The 16,089-nt window shown below is 38.2% G+C and overlaps 1 protein-coding gene across 1 annotated transcript in view; it reads left to right on the top strand.

The window, feature by feature from the left end:
• The window catches only part of LOC131049498 (DNA polymerase II subunit B3-1), a 58,836-nt gene that overhangs the window by 29,346 nt on the left and 13,401 nt on the right, over positions 1–16,089 (top strand). The window contains exon 2 of the mRNA XM_057983565.2: positions 13,900–13,984. Coding sequence (XP_057839548.1) covers positions 13,900–13,984 — 85 coding nt within the window. The remainder of the gene's footprint in view (positions 1–13,899; positions 13,985–16,089) is intronic.

The raw sequence follows: 16,089 nt of genomic DNA, 5'->3' as shown, positions 1-16,089 counted from the left end.
CGTTGGTCTTCTACTGTACTGCTTTTGTAGACTTAGAACTTTGACCTTCTTTAAAACTAACTCCACCTTTATCAGTAGATGATCTTTGTGAGCCAATGACCTTGTCTGAGGCCATGAATTTTTTTTGATTTATCTTCTCATGATTCAGCTGTATCAAAGATTTATCTTTCTTTGTGAAACAATTTCAGCTTCAAGTCTTTCACGGTTTTCTTCCTTGAGCTTAAGCTTGTTAGTTTTATGTTAAACTTAGCAATCAGATTGACAATAAAGAACAAGAAAACACAAATGCACACATAACACAGTGATACCTTGGGAAAACCTCCCTCTTGGAGGAAAAACCCAACAACAATAATCTCAGATCTGATTTGATTATGCAGATTACAAGTTTACCCTTCTACGACATAAATCAAATATAGCAAAACTTATCTTAATCTGGAAGTGAGGGTGATGTGCAGATCGTTGTCAAACTTAGACAACATTTGGGCAGCCTTGACATGCTCCAGTAGACCTAAGGCAAAGTTGGCAGCCTAGAAGATCTTCGCCCAGCCTATTAGACAAATCGCTGACTGATAAGCATTCACTGCCCTAGAGTGCAGCTCCAGATTTGCTGATCACGGATGCTGATCAATGAAGGAAATTGTAGATCACATACAATAGAAGTTCACTAACCTTGCAGAGGTAATTCGCTAAGTGTGTATGTGTATGTTGATGCTTGCATTGCCTTGAATATATATGAGCTTTTACATCTTATTTTACTTAGGCCGACCTTTACAGTAAATTTATAAGGCATCTAAAGTTGGCTCCCAAAATAGGGTCTGACCCATAATAATTACAAGTTACATATTATAGGGTCAGCCCTATCACATCAACAAGTTACATTATATCACCCATTTAGGGCCTAGCATGAATCACAAGTTATAATGCCCATTTAGGGCCAGACCCAATTACAAGTTACACAAGTTGAGCGCCCAAAGAGGGCCTGCCCTTTAACATTCACAAGCTACATAATATAATCACATAAGTAGGCCCATCAAACATTTACCAAGCTAGGTCGGCCCAATCACAACCTAGCTATATTTCAACAAAGCTGATTTCTAATTTCTTCTTATATTTTCTTTGCTTCGTCAACCTGATTCTTCAAATCAACTATTAATTTTTTTTGCTTCTTTAAGAGCTTGAGATGTCTTGATTTTTGGCTCATTTTCTTCTTGTAGCAGCAACTTCAAGTTCTGATTTTTCTTTCTAAGTCTTTTGATTTCACTTAAGAGTACTTATTAGCTCCTCTTCAAAATACACTTCTTCTTCATCAATATGATCTTCATGTTCTTGATTTTCAACATGTACTTGTTCTTTGGCCATGAACAATATTTCTTCACTCAAGGGCTTTTCATCACTAACATTGGATGAACTACTTTTATCCTTTAAACAGAGACTCTTTGAATTTTTGAAACTTCTTCTTTTTTCTTTATACTTCTTGGTGAACTTAGGCTTCTTTTCATAGTTGCTATCCTCACTTTTTGCATATGGACATTTAGCTGCAAAATGTCTTATTGTACCACAGTTAAAGTACTTGAAAGGCAACTTGCCTTTATATTTACCCGAACCTTTCTTCAACTTCCTCATAAAATGTGCCTCTTCAACATCAGATTCTTCATCAGAACTTTCACTAGATACACACTCCTTGTCTTTTCCTTTCTTCGAAACTTTGAATGCTGCCTTCTTTTTGGGTGAAGAATCAATTTTTGTACTTTGTCCTCATTTCATAGGCTGCTAGAATGCCATGAAGCTCATCAACAGTGAACGTATCAAGTTCCTTCATCTCTTCAATCGCTGAAAGGTTTGCATCAAAATGCAAAGGAAGAGACCTTAATTTTTTTGGAACTACAGTGGACTCCTTAACCTTTTCTCCTAAACCCCTAATAGAGTTAACAACTTCATCTGCTCACAGAAAATAAGCACCAATGTTTTCCTCTTCTTGCATCCTGAGACTTTATCCTCATTATATATGTAATGTTCCCATTTTGAAATATAATTTAATAATAAATAATAATAATAAAATTAACATACAAAATAATAAAAGTAAAAATTAAATTAAAATATAAAAGAATATAATTAAAATTTGATTAAAGTTAATGAATGGTCAAAAGGCCTGAAATGATAAGTTGTGACTTCCCCAAATATGAGGTATAAAAAAGAGAAGAAAACTCATTTGAAGTGGGGGATAATTTGGGAATCAGAAGTGCAGATTTGATTGTGAAAGGTTGTGTCCCTTTCAAAAGGCAGAAATAATGAAGAGTTGCACTCTTTCAAAGGGTGCTAATGGTGAAAGGGTGCGTCTCTTGCCAAAGGGCATACATGATGAAGAGGTTGACCTCTCCCTCACATTGAGAGATATAAAGGAAACGAATCAAAAGCCTCTAGTGACATCACCATCTATCAGATCACTCAGAACTATTACTAAGTTACAAGCAATAACATCCTTGTTCTTGGTGGTATGCATGGGGATGTGCTTAATATATGAAGCCTGATAATGTTCTTATGCAGAATTTAATAGTAATATTAATATAGACTGCAATATGTATGACAGTCATACTTAATGTGCTCAATATGTTGAACACAAATGGACACTGAGAGGGGGTGGGGGTGAATCAATGTGTTTTAAAAACTTTAAAATAAATGTGTTGATATTGTGACTTTAAGCTAATTGAGAACACAAGAGCACATCACATAACACAAGATTTACGAGGAAAACCCAATGTGGGAAAAAACCTTGGTGAGAATAGCTGTTGGAATCTACTGCTCCAATCGAGCATCACAAGGAATAACAGCTACAATGAGTTTTAGGGCACCAACCCAAGGAGCACCAACCCTTGATATTCTGAGCACCAACTCAAAGAGCACCAACCCCTAAATTTTGAACACCTACTCAAGGAGCACCAACCCCTAATGTTTTATGAGCTACAACTCAAAGGAGCACCTACCCCTGCTCTGAGCACCCACCCACAGATTTACAATGAAGAATAGATTCAAATACAAATTTGATACCTCACTACAAATGAAGTTTTGTAGCACCTTATTGGTTTTCTTCTGTTTTTTCTTTCTCTCTCTGCTCTCTGCACTTCGTTCTGTTTTGCTTTTTCTTCAATTGTGCTTTCTGTTTCTGCTAGTAACTCTCTATGCTCTTTCCTCTCTGTCTCTTTCTGATCTAGGTTCTCTATCTGTCTTCTACTCTGATCAATTCCCTCCTCTACCTTTCTGCCTTGACTCAGTGTTGTCGGCATAAATTGCCTATTGTTATGTTTGATAATATTTTTTATCCGACAAGGTATTAATTAATTGTATTGAGTGGGTTGTCAGTCTCGGGTAGTCTTGGCTTTCTGCACTCTGATAACTTCTTGTTGTCTTGGCTTTCTACACTCTGATAATTGAACTTTTCTACTCCTCTATCTTTGTCTCTGTTCAGATCTTTTTCTTCCTTCAGCTCTCGACTACAACACCTCACTCGCTTTACACAACAACAACAACTGGTGTAGTTGTTCCCCCTTTTTTTATTTCCCACTCTGTCTCGAGAGGCTCAACTACCTTAGTCGAATCACATTAACTGCCTGTTGTGACCATTTCACACATCGCCCCATTGAAAATGGGGACCCCCTTTTTTTTTTTGCTCGCCTTTTCGTTTCGCTTTTAGGATTTTGTTAGTCAGTCAGTTGTCTGGATTTAGGGTCAAGCCTTAGGGTTTTAATTAACGTCTTTTCAAGCCAGAATCCAGTCAGTTTTGAGAGCTTTTGAGCTTCCTCTCGTAGGATGTAATTTTGAATGCAATGATTTCGCCAGAATGGTCTATTTTCAATTGGAATTTTTGAATGCAGAACTTAAATTTGTTTAAGTGTTGAAGATGAAATGTGAAATTTTGACCAATTGACCAATTTTGACCAAATTTTGACCTTTTTGATTTTTGATCCCGGGCATTGGAAATGAATTGTTTTCGCCTTGTGAAGTGATTAAACTTGTAAAATCATGATATTTTGGCCTGTAGGAGCAAAATCGCTCCTGTCCCTCAGTGAAGGACCGGAGCTCGTTTTCAAATATCTTACTATTCCTGCAGGGTCAAGATGAGTTACGAATTGGAAGTGATCAAAGATGGCGTGATCTTTCCGTTGAATATAAATTGAAGATTTTCATGAGCACGGAAATGCCTCCAGGGGTCAAGTTCGCTCCTGTCCCTCAGTTAAGGACCAGAGCTACAAATCAAATATTGCTTTGTCCTTGCAGGATTTTGATGACCTAACGATTTGAAAGTGTCCAAGGGGAGATGTTTTATCAAATGAATATAACTTGAAGAGCAAACACGAAGAAGAATGGTCCAGAATGCCAAAATCGCTCCTGTCCCTCAGGAAGGGACCAGGGCGAAGTACATTGTAGCTCCTGTCCCTCTCCAAGGGACCAGAGCGATATTCTTCATAGGGCGAGATTCAGGCCAAGATCAAGTCAAGTTTATGTTTGATGGCAAGAAAGACGGTGAAATGAATTCATTGAATACAATTTGAAGATTTTGAAACGTCAACAAGGGTCCCAAAATGCCTAGTTCGCTCCTGTCCCTCAGGAAGGGACCAGAGCGATTTTTGTTGTAAATGATTTTCTTGCCAAGTTACAAACGATCTCAAGACATAGATGAATGGAATGGAACATTGCGAATCCGTTGAATATAAATTTTGAAGATGACGAAGTGAAACAAGACCCACAGAGCTAGAATCGCTCCTGTCCCTCTCCAAGGGACCAGGGCGATACAATGAGTTTGTTGCTTCTTATTCAAGTTCGAAACCGTTCCTCCAAGTTCAAGACATTCTAAGACGAGGAACAAGGTGGCAAAGGCGTTTCAGGCATTTCAATCAAGCACGAAGTTACAAAGGTCGTCACGTTGAAGGAATTTGCACTCAAATCCCCAGTTCGCTCCTGTCCCTCAGGAAGGGACCAGAGCGAAATTTGTATAAGGACATGAAATTTGAAAGTTGATCACGTCCCAAGTATCCAAGGGAATCGAAAGGGGTTCATTCTACACGATGAAGACAATTGCAAGTTGAACAAGGTAAAGACACGCTCAAAATATTGAACTTCGCTCCTGTCCCTTAGGAAGGGACCAGAGCGATGTTGAAGGTATTGACCGATTCATGCAAAAATCACGTTAAGACAAGGCTTCACAAGGTCATACAAGGTTCAAGGCGTCTTTTGAAAGTGATATATCAAAGTTTGGAATGTCCAAATGTTATCAATTAAGCTAAGGAGTCTATATCGCTCCTATCCTTTGGACAAGGACCAAAGCGATTTCATCAAAAACATTCATGCTCCTTCAAAATCAAGACAATGCAAGGTAGACGAAGTAAAGGACATTATTTGGAAGGCAATAAATGAAGAGCAAAGGTTAAATATTCACAAATTTGGGCCAAGACATGGAGATCGCTCCTGTCCCTCTCCAAGGGACCAGGGCGATATTTGCCAAAACGCATGATATTCTTTGAAGACCACGTCAAAGTAAAGTCGCACATGGTTTTAAACATCATTTGAAAGGCGATGCAATGGGAAATGGACGTTAAATATCACCGATTTGAGCTTAAAATGGAGAAAGACAAGGATCGCTCCTGTCCCTCTCCAAGGGACAAGGGCGATGATCCTTCTAACGTCCAAATGCCTCATAAAAGTCAAGTGATACGGGCATGGAATGAGCAAGCAAGGTTATTATTCACCATACAAGGAAAAGTTGATGTCAAAACAATGAATTTCAAGCTAGAAGACAAGGATCGCTCCTATCCCTCTCCAAGGGACAAGGGCGATGATCCTCTAAACACCAAAATGCCTTGTAAAAATTCAAGCAAAATGAGCGTGGAATGAAGGAATGACATTGTTTGTCCATCACAACGAAGATTGAAGTTCGAAGCTACAAAGATTAAGGAGAAAAGAATGGATCGCTCCTGTCCCTCTCCAAGGGACCAGGGCGATATTACATCCAAGGGCATCCCTTCACACATGCAAGTCAATCAAACTCGAAGGACCCGACAAAAATGATGATTTGAACGTAGGAATGCAGAGGTTGAACGTCAAAAATGCAAAAATCGAGACCAACATGATGGATCGCTCGTCCCTCAGGAAGGGACCAGGGCGATGAGGTACGTATACTTCATTTTCAAAACATTTTTGGCGCTCAAATAAACATTTTTGAATTTATTTAAATGCTAGCAAAATCGATATTTTAATTAAAAATGGCATTTAAATATTGTGCTTGGTATTAATTAATTATTTTTTGCCTTGTAAAAAAATCAAAGTTTATTAATTAAAAACGATGGCATTTAATAATTAATTAATTAAATTAAAAAAAGAATTAAAAAGAGCGCTTGGTTTGGAGAGTCGGCCTTGTTATTTTAATTAAAAATCGTTTTTAATTGCCTTATTTTATAAAAGTCGGCCTTGGGGGTGAATGGAGAGGTAAGCGCTATAAAGGGAGAGTGAAATCTTCATTTTCACATCATCATTTTACCTATCTTACATGCGATTTTGAGGAAGAAGGTGCGAAATTGTGTTTGAAAGTGCGATTTGGAGTTTATTAATCAAAGGTGGTGCGAACTATCAATACAAGGTGGCGCTAGTAACTTCCAAGGTGGTGCGAATCTATATTGAGCGAATTTGCCAAGGCTTGAAGATCACGTTAAAGGGGAATTTGAAGATCACGTCAAGGACACAAAAGGTGGCGAAATTATTATCTTGAGGAGATCACATTGAAGACCATCTATACCTCAATTTTGCCTAGGCGAATTTTGTCCTTTTTTGCATTCTAGAGTTAGCTCTCTGTTGAGGTATGGCGATTTGATTTTATTGTTTTATTTGTTCATCGTCATTGCCTAAATTTTGATTTTTGAAATTTTTGAATTCCTAGCTCAATCGTTTTATTTTAGGAAATGATAACTCAAAGACTTATCATGAAGTTTCCTAAAATAAATACTCTCTAATCTATGTTATTTATTGCAAAATCTAGCTTCTCATTATGAAATGTTGTGTAGGTATGGCGACCCCGAAGGCGGGAGCATCCACCAGTCGCTCAGCTCTCATGAAAGAAGATCAGAGGACCGAAGAAGTGGAGACCAAGATCGTGTCGAAGTGGAGCAACATTGGAGATACAAACTTGGGGAACTTTAGCACGAAGAAGTTTCGAGAGGTCCCTTACATTGGGAAGCCATCACCTGTCGCCCGGAGAATAATCGAGAGTGGTATCATTAAGGCGGCCGGCTTTCCTCCAGCTATTCAGTGCCATGAATTGATGATCGAATGTGCTCGTCACTATGACCCACAGTCCAGAACGATCGTGTCCAAAGAGGGAAACACTTTGGCATACCTTTCAGAGGAAGCTATAAGTGAAGCTTTCCATCTTCCAGAGCACAGGGACATGATATACAAGAGCATAGAAGGAGCCAAATCAATGTACGAAGATGATCCAGATGCTTGTCTAAGCATTATCAATAAGAACTGGCTACTTAAGAGCCGTCCCCGTCTGAGCAAGGTCCCGAACACACCGCACAGGATTGATTTCCAGGAGGAGTACAAAGATTTAATTACCATGCTCAACCGAGTTACAGGGGCCCCTCATGCCTTCTATTTTGAGAAGTGGATGTTTTACTTCATCCAGGTGATTGTTCAAGGGAAAGGTACAATACATTGGGCTAGGATGATTAGCCATTGCTTAGACGTACAGTTGAGGAGACTCAAGGCTACTAAGTCCTTCCACATGAGTTCATATGTCATCTATGCCTTGATCAGGAGTGTTGAATACGCAGGACTGCCTCACAGAGGAGTGATTGGAAGAGGACCCGGCGAGGTCAGAGCTTGTGATTCCTATGCCTACTTGCATCATCCGCCAGGGAGCAACTATAAGTTGGTTAATGATACTTTCACGATGAACATCACAAGGACGTTGCAAGGTGGAATTCACAACAGGTTATCTCAGGATGCACAAGAATTCATAAAGAGGTACAGTGCTTGGTTCATTCAGTTTCCGAAGTTCACTTATATTAGAGTGCATGGATGTCCTTTACCTCCATACATGTTGCCGAGATATCCGACAGACAGAATTGTGTTACTTGAAGTAACAAGACAGTTGGCAGCATATGTGAAGGCATTCAGACACAGACATCAGAATGGAGTTCCAGTACCTATTATTTTGGGTAATTCAGTTGAGGTATGTCCTAATGCTTTAGCCATGGATGACGCAGAGAAGGAGTTAGCCTTGTATTCTTTTTCATCTTTTGCTTTGAGAGAAAGCTTTGATCCACATGGACATTTAGAGGAGACAGTCGACAGGAAGTTTAGGCATGAGTATCAGATTGAAGATTTTATGATGAATCTCTTAGATGATCTTGAAGTGAAACGAAAAATGCATTCTAGATTGCCTTTGGATTTCATCAGGAAATGCAGGATATACAGAGTGGCCGACCAAGCTCAGGACAGTGGCAGACATATCCAGTCTTCCTATGATCGAGAAAGCAAAACAATAAGGTTAGATTGGAATGAGCCCGAGGTCGTGGATTTAGATACTTTGATGGCACCAGTCTTGTCTTGTACTCGCAGATGGGTTGACATTCAGCATCAGAAGTTGAGAGAACAAGGCATAGCTATGTCTTTCACTTTGGAAGAGAAACCTGCCGAAGGTGGAGCTAGTGTGAGTGAAGGCAATCCTAATCCTAGAAATTCAGGTGAAGGAAACCTTCGATGTGCCAGTGAGGGCAATCTCCATTCAAGAGGTTCGAAGAGGAAAGAAAGACCTGGAAAGAGGGAATCTTCCAAAAAGAAGCAAGAGGCCAACAGAGATCGATCATCCGGTACTTCTTCTAGACCTGAGAAAAGAACAATTCAAGTGGAAGAATCCATGGAGTCGATGGTACAGAACGATAGGCAGGAAGAAGGACAGGCACAGCATGGTTCACCCGATGGATCTCTCCAAGACTATGAGTTAGATGAAGACAAAGAAGACAATGAAATAACATCTCCTCCCAGACAAGAAGAAATAGTGCATAAAGAGATTCAAGTTCAAGAAACAAGATCGATTATCCCAGATTGGTTGAAGGAAAGATTAACCAAGGTGATCGTAGTAGAAGACGAGGACAATGCAATTGATTTAGAGAGCCTTGTTGGACGTTCACACGAAGTAACAGAGAAGAGAAAGGCTACCAAAATGTCCAAGATGATTCGAGATGAGACTGGATCCAGGAAATTGCAGATAGCTACACCGGCAGCAGATAAATATGAAGGTGAGATCCTAGCAGAAGAATATGATATACAGACTTTTGAGTTAGGACCACCTACAGCAGAACAGACTTTAGATGATGCTACCGATTCATTTGAAGCATTGAAAGACAAGCTTAGAGAAGAAATGGAGAAGAATAGAAAGCTTGAGAGAGAGGTCGGTGCATGGAGGACATATTTCAGTCACATCAATGAACCTTTGGGACGTCAGGATCCAGCTAGATCACCAGTGCAGGCACTTCCACTTCAATTGATCAATGAAGCGGAAAGATTCAGGAACATGGTCCAACGTACAAGTAATTGGATGGATAGATCTCATACAGTGGCTATAGGGTTTGTAACAAGGATGATGAAGATTATTCATCAAGCTATCCAGGTCCTTGAGATGATCCACAATTTGATGATAACAGTAGCTGCATTCGCCCATACCAAGGACGTTATCATTCCTGTCTTGAAAGTTATTAGACACACATCAAGGAAGATTTTAGCGCAGGAGAAGATCTTGGATGGAGAACCTCACAGTTTGTTTCATTGGTCAACCTTACTCCATATGAAGAATGTTTTCTTTGAGGACATCAGTACTAGATGTAGCCAAGTTGAGGAGGTGATCAATCTGATCCAGGACAGAGTATTTGAGGTACTTCGTACCATTCTTGGCAGAAGGATCGAGGTCGAGACGGATGTGGATATGCAGGAACTAGAGGATAGAATCAAGGTCATCTTTTGCAAGGACGCAAATGTTACAGATGAGCAGTATGATCAGATGTTCGCCATCATGCTCCTGATTGAAAGAACAAAGGAACTTGAATCTACTTGGGACGCAGCTCTTCTAGATGCATTCGATCAGGTCATCCACTTAGAGGAGAGTATGAAGAATCTTCCCGAGATTCCAATCGCAGAAATCGAAGGAATCGTTTCAAGATTCATTGCATATGCTAAGAAAGAGAATTGGAAAGGGAATAAGATTCTAGATGAAAGGTTGTTACAGATGACATGACATCTTATTTCTCATTGGTTTATGTCTCCTAGGTTTTTGTGCCAAAATTTAATATTTGGCTATGTATTTAATATTGTTCAGTAAAAAGGAGGCCATTTGTAGCAAACCCTAATTAGGGTTTAGGTGTCATGATCTTGTCCGTTGATCTACTTTCAATCTGGACCTTTCATTGTAATTGGGGATGCTATTTATACCCCCATTTTTCATTTCATTTGGTAATAGTTAATGGTGTAATAGTCAATAGTTGATGTAATAGAGAAGAGAGATTAGAGTTAGAAGCAATTTTATTTTGTAGCAAGATTGAGTTTGAAGAGAGAAGTTCAAGCAATTGTTGTATATGATGACTTGGAAATCAATGAAATATTGAAGTTATGGTGTTTCGTTGCAACTTTCTTAAGTTTTCTTCATGGTTGTTTGATTTACTTGAATTGTGCTCAATCAAAGTAGCTTGTTAATTTAAAGGACATAGTGTGAGACTTGATCATTGGTAGGATTCGTAATCCAAACCACTAGCTTCTTGCTGATTGTAGGAACGCCTTGCGTGGTCGATTGGAAAATACCTTGAATCCCCTAATCTTCAATCATTGTTGTATCTTGGATATGTACCTTCGTGGTAGTGTCCTTGATCTTTGATGCATTGAATATCATTTTATTACCTTAGAAGATCGCACTAATTTCAATTGAGTTGTTATCTTATGGCAAAATTGAAGTTGGTTGAATCTTGCCAAGTCCTGTCTACACGAAGTCATCCTTAGGGTTAGATTAGATTAGACCTCTTTCAAACCCTATCCTTTTGTTATTTTTGAAAAGTTTCTTAGTTTAGCAAATCTTGAACTTTCGGAATACGTAAGGCCCCTTGGAGGAAACAACAAATCACATCATACCGTTGGAAGCTTGTCCACACGTAGAGACCCTACTAAAAGAACCTTGGAGTCTTCCTAACTGATCCTTTACGCGAATCTTCAGCAGTTAGAGACTATTTTCTCAAGAGAGGATAAGATGCCTATTGGTATTTTATTCTGTGTATGATTGTGTATAAAATACACGTCAACACTGCCCTGTATTAATAGCTCTGCATCAAGGAATGTTTTTTATTCCACTTGGAGTGATTCATTCTTATCAAGGCATGAATCAGATTTGATTTTCCTTCTTGGATTGAGCACATGCATTAAATGACTCTTTTGTGTTTTCTTCTTTTTGGTCTCTGTACTGTTCACCTTTTGCATTAGGTTGCTGTCTTTCGTAAACTTGATCTACCCAGTGAATCTGATCCAATCACCGTAGATCATCTCGAGCCCATCAAACACCTGCAAAAGATCTCCCATTAATGTGTTCTTCATGCTCTTTCAGTAAGAACTGACAAAGAACATAGACAAAGACACATAACAGAGACAAAGATTTGATCCTTTATCTCTGTTCTTTGTCAGTAAGATCTGATCCTTTATCTCTGTAAGAACTGACCTGCACATCGGATCTCCTGGTTGTCCACTTGGTTACCACATGTCATCATATTCTGCATCCAAATTACCTGTTCGAGCATCAGCCATTTGCCACATAGGTCTTTGCAACTATTGTGCCTGTCAACCATTTCCGTTTTTGAGTTGTTGCAAAGAAATGGCACCAAACAATTTTAAAAGAACTTTAAAACTAAATTGTAGAGCTTCCTCCATGCTAGCAAATCGAACAATCAACAATGGTCAATCTTACATTGACCTCTACGCTGGCAAGTGACTCAGCTCTCGGCCAATAGGAAGATTTGGACTTTAGGAAAATAACTCTAGCTTGACAAAAAAATTAATGCCTAGGAGAAAAATGACAAGGGGAACATGGCCCCGCACGACGACTGATGACCCTTGTAGTTAAGTGGAAAAAAGGTAACACAGAAACATAAAAGGTTTAAGAGACCTAAGGGTTTTTGACATAGCCTTGTTTAAAACACATAAATCCTAAGCCCTAGATATGAGGGTAATGACAAAGAACAAAGGCCCAATCAGATGGTAAATAACAATGAATGGATTTTCAATTTTTGGCCATGACACATATGTCAGAGATGCATTTTGTCTAACCCTGATCATGTAGTTCTTTGTATCTTGTTGGATCACTTACTTTGCAACCTGCAACCTTTGGCTTCACTCTGCATCTAGTTAACATCAATCTGAACTCTCCATTGGATGATTGGAACTCTGTAACCTCTGCATCACTTGTTGATATCATGGTATCTCATGTTGATATCAATGAGAATAATGCCAACACTTAATATATGAAGCCTGATAATGTTCTTATGCAAAATTTAATAGTAATATTAATATAGACTGCAATATGTATGACAGTCATACTTAATGTCATATAGATTCATAATACATTAGAAGTTAGTGTACTCATAGTCCATTCCTATTCCTTAATCACTTGCTATTGACCCTTAAGAGGATAGGTTGGTTTTGTTAGGGAGAGGCAGAGTAACTCCTCACAAGGTAGGTGAATCCCAAGATGGGATATGGACTGGGTCTTGAAGCCTTGGGGTAGCCTAGTTGTAGATAGGTTTCCAAGGGCCCTATGACAAGTAATTCCCTATCCTCCTTATGGTTGATGATTAGGAGAGAAGCAAGTAATTGGGGCTTAAGTATATTAACTGTCAAATGTATTATGAATCATTAATTGTTTCTTAATTTAATCTGATTTAGATGCATAGTGATGTATGTTAATCATTGGGAATTGGCAGCCTCCCAATAGGGGACATTACAATATAATTGAGATTTGATTGGTTATTTTATCCTCCCATTTAGTTATCAGCGGCAATTTCTTCAAAATCAAGAAATGGTCATAGTTTTTCCCACAAAGGGAATGCTTGACTTCAAAGTTGATGCATGCAAAAGAAACATCCTGTTCTTCACCTACCTATTAAGGCTTAAACATACCTCAAGTTGGGTAAGCCTTTTCTTCCCTTGTCACCTCATGTCCCAGGGGACTCCAAGCTTACTGTTTAGAGCTCCATCCATTTCTTTGTCTTGTTGAGCTTATCCATCTAGTAAAGAATAGTGTCTGAGATTCTGAACCCAAAATTTAGCATTTTGTCTTGGATTACTTACATTAGCACCAAAAATAGCATTAAAGCCAACCTAAGTGTTTTCATGATGAGACAACTTGCTGTCATCTGAAATGCTTATTTCACAACTGCTAGAGTAGGTTGAACATCTAGGATCTATCAGCAGCAATAAGTTCTTGAATCTCTGAATTTTGTAACATTTTAAATATGTGATCTGTGATGTCAATGAATTTTTCTTTGCAAAGACCTTTTGTCTATGAAAGGATCAATGGATAAAAAACAATATTAATTGCCAACCCAAAATACTTAAACATGAAACTTTGCTATCTTCCTCTGAGAATGAGTGTTGACTGTCCCAGTGATTGCTCAAACAGTGTGTATGCTTGTTCTTTGTTAATATTATAATGTGTATGTATGTTCTATTATCTTGTTCCTATGTGGGGTACTCTTCTGTTTGCTTGAAAATTTTGTCAATTTGTTCAAATCTGATTCTTGAATAATCTACATGAAGAGCGTACTGAGAAATCCTTACGGTTACATCCAAATTCTTAGTTCTAAAGTCGTATGTTTGCAGGAAAAGTTTTTGGAACAGTTTCTTGAGGACTCACTTGAATATGTTCCGGAGGAAAACAAAACTATCCTAGGGTACAAACAGTTGTGTAAGTTATGTCTGGACTCTACTTTTAGTAGAATGTTTATAATTCTGAAATTTGAATCGTGTCAATTATCTATGCAAGAAGAGAACATATAATAAGGTAGTCTTTTAAACTGACAAGTAGACTCTATGTCCTATTCATGCTTGTATGCACACTGAAGTTGTGTAGTAGGAATAAGTTGAGCTCAATTGAAAACATTAGCTGCAATACTTAGCTAGCTTTGCCTCAAGATATAGAATATAACTGACAGAAATGGTTACTGAATACTGGAACTCTAGTTTCAATATATATTTTTAGTTTGCTAGGGTATTCAGTCTCTTTTCATTTTTTATTCAGTTTACTGCTAGAGATTCATATTTTTTTTGACTGTAATACGCTACAATTTTTGTGTTTATTACATTGTCCATTTGATTAGCCTTTTCTTTAATATTAGCAACTATCAGAAACTTAGATCATAGGGAATTGAAAGGATCCATGGAAATACCTTCTCTATCTAATTTAGTTGGTACCTTTAAATGGGTGGGAAATCTCCGTGCTCTTTTCTGATGTAATCTTAAATTGTAGGTTTTGGAAATGGTAAAGATACTTTAAATATGCAAAAAGATAAATGTAAATTTTTATGATGACTAACTCTTATCTGTTCCATTAATGATTGTTCATGTAAAAAATTAGAAAAAAGAAAATATGATTGCGAAGTTCAGAAAGTACTTACATCAAAGAGGTTGCATAGATACTGAGTGCGAGTTGGGATATGAGTTCTCAATTAGACTTATGTACATCTAATATTTCAGTATTAATAAGATCTTGATTTACGCTAACAGTGCAATTCTATTTTAATAAAATATATTCACCTTCTTGTTTATGTTTCAATACCTTGCCTTTCTAATTATTTTTCCTCTTCTTAAATTATGAACTTTTAGTTGGTCATCAACATGTCTTATGTTAGCAAACTTTAAAGCTAAGTTACCAGTTCTTCCCCTTTTGGCCTGGGTTCGGGTTCTGGTTCTTGCTCGGTCCTGGTTCTCCCCGGGTTCTCCTTGGGTTCCTCCCGGGTCCTTCCCAGGTGGCCGGGTTCCCTGTGGGTCCTTCCCAGGTGACCCACAGGGAACCCGGCCACCTGGGAAGGACTTGGGTGGAACCTAGGTCGAACCCAGGAGGACCCGCGTGAACCCAGGCCCGTGGTTTCCAAAAAACAGGGCCACGGGTCAAAGCAGGGAACCCGGCCACCTGGGAAGGACCCGGGAGGAACCCAGGAGGACCCGGGTGAACCCAGGAGGACCCGCGTGAACCTAGGCTCGTGGTTTCCAAAAAACAGGGCCACGGGTCAAAAAAAAAAAAAAAAAACAATAAAAAAAGACTTTTTAAAATAGTTTTTTAATAATAAAACTCTAATTCGCCCCTTTATGACTTTTTAAAAAAGACTTGAAACTTGAATATTATCTTTTTTGCAAATTATGAATATGATATTAGACTTTAGTTATTAGTTTACTGATTAGATTTGCGATATATGAATATCTATTGGCATTGACAATTAATAATTATGGATTTATGATTTATGATTTATCATTTATGTATGGAAAGTCACATTGTATATTTTATTTTTGTATGGATTGTATATATTGAACATATATATATAATTAAAATATATATATATATATGTACGGACGAACCTGTACCCATACCCAAGATTTTTTTTTTTTTTGCTGAATCCGCGAATCCGTACTCGAACCCGAACCCGAACCGGTAACTTAGCTTTAAAGTTGTCATTTTTTTAATAAATTAATGATTGTATTGCATTCAGTGATTCATGTGGTGTGTGTGGTGGTCTTGTTTATTTGAGTCTTGTAACAATTTAAGGCCAAGAGTGAAAACTGAAAAATGCAAGTTCTTAAAAAGGGTGATAAGACATTAAATATAAGCACTTACTAATACAAATTCAAATAAATATTGAAAGCATTGACTATTGTACTGTTCATTATTTTAGGCGAAATGATGACAACTGCTGTAACAGAGGCATTCACACTTTTGGTTGTATCATGAGAGAGATATTGGATGGTGAACTGCTGCAAATTAACTGTCAGAGCACAATCTTTCACAATAATCATCTT

Source organism: Cryptomeria japonica, chromosome 11 (assembly GCF_030272615.1).
Source record: "Cryptomeria japonica chromosome 11, Sugi_1.0, whole genome shotgun sequence".
NCBI classification, from domain to species: domain Eukaryota; kingdom Viridiplantae; phylum Streptophyta; class Pinopsida; order Cupressales; family Cupressaceae; genus Cryptomeria; species Cryptomeria japonica.
This window is presented reverse-complemented; position numbering and strand designations above follow the sequence as displayed.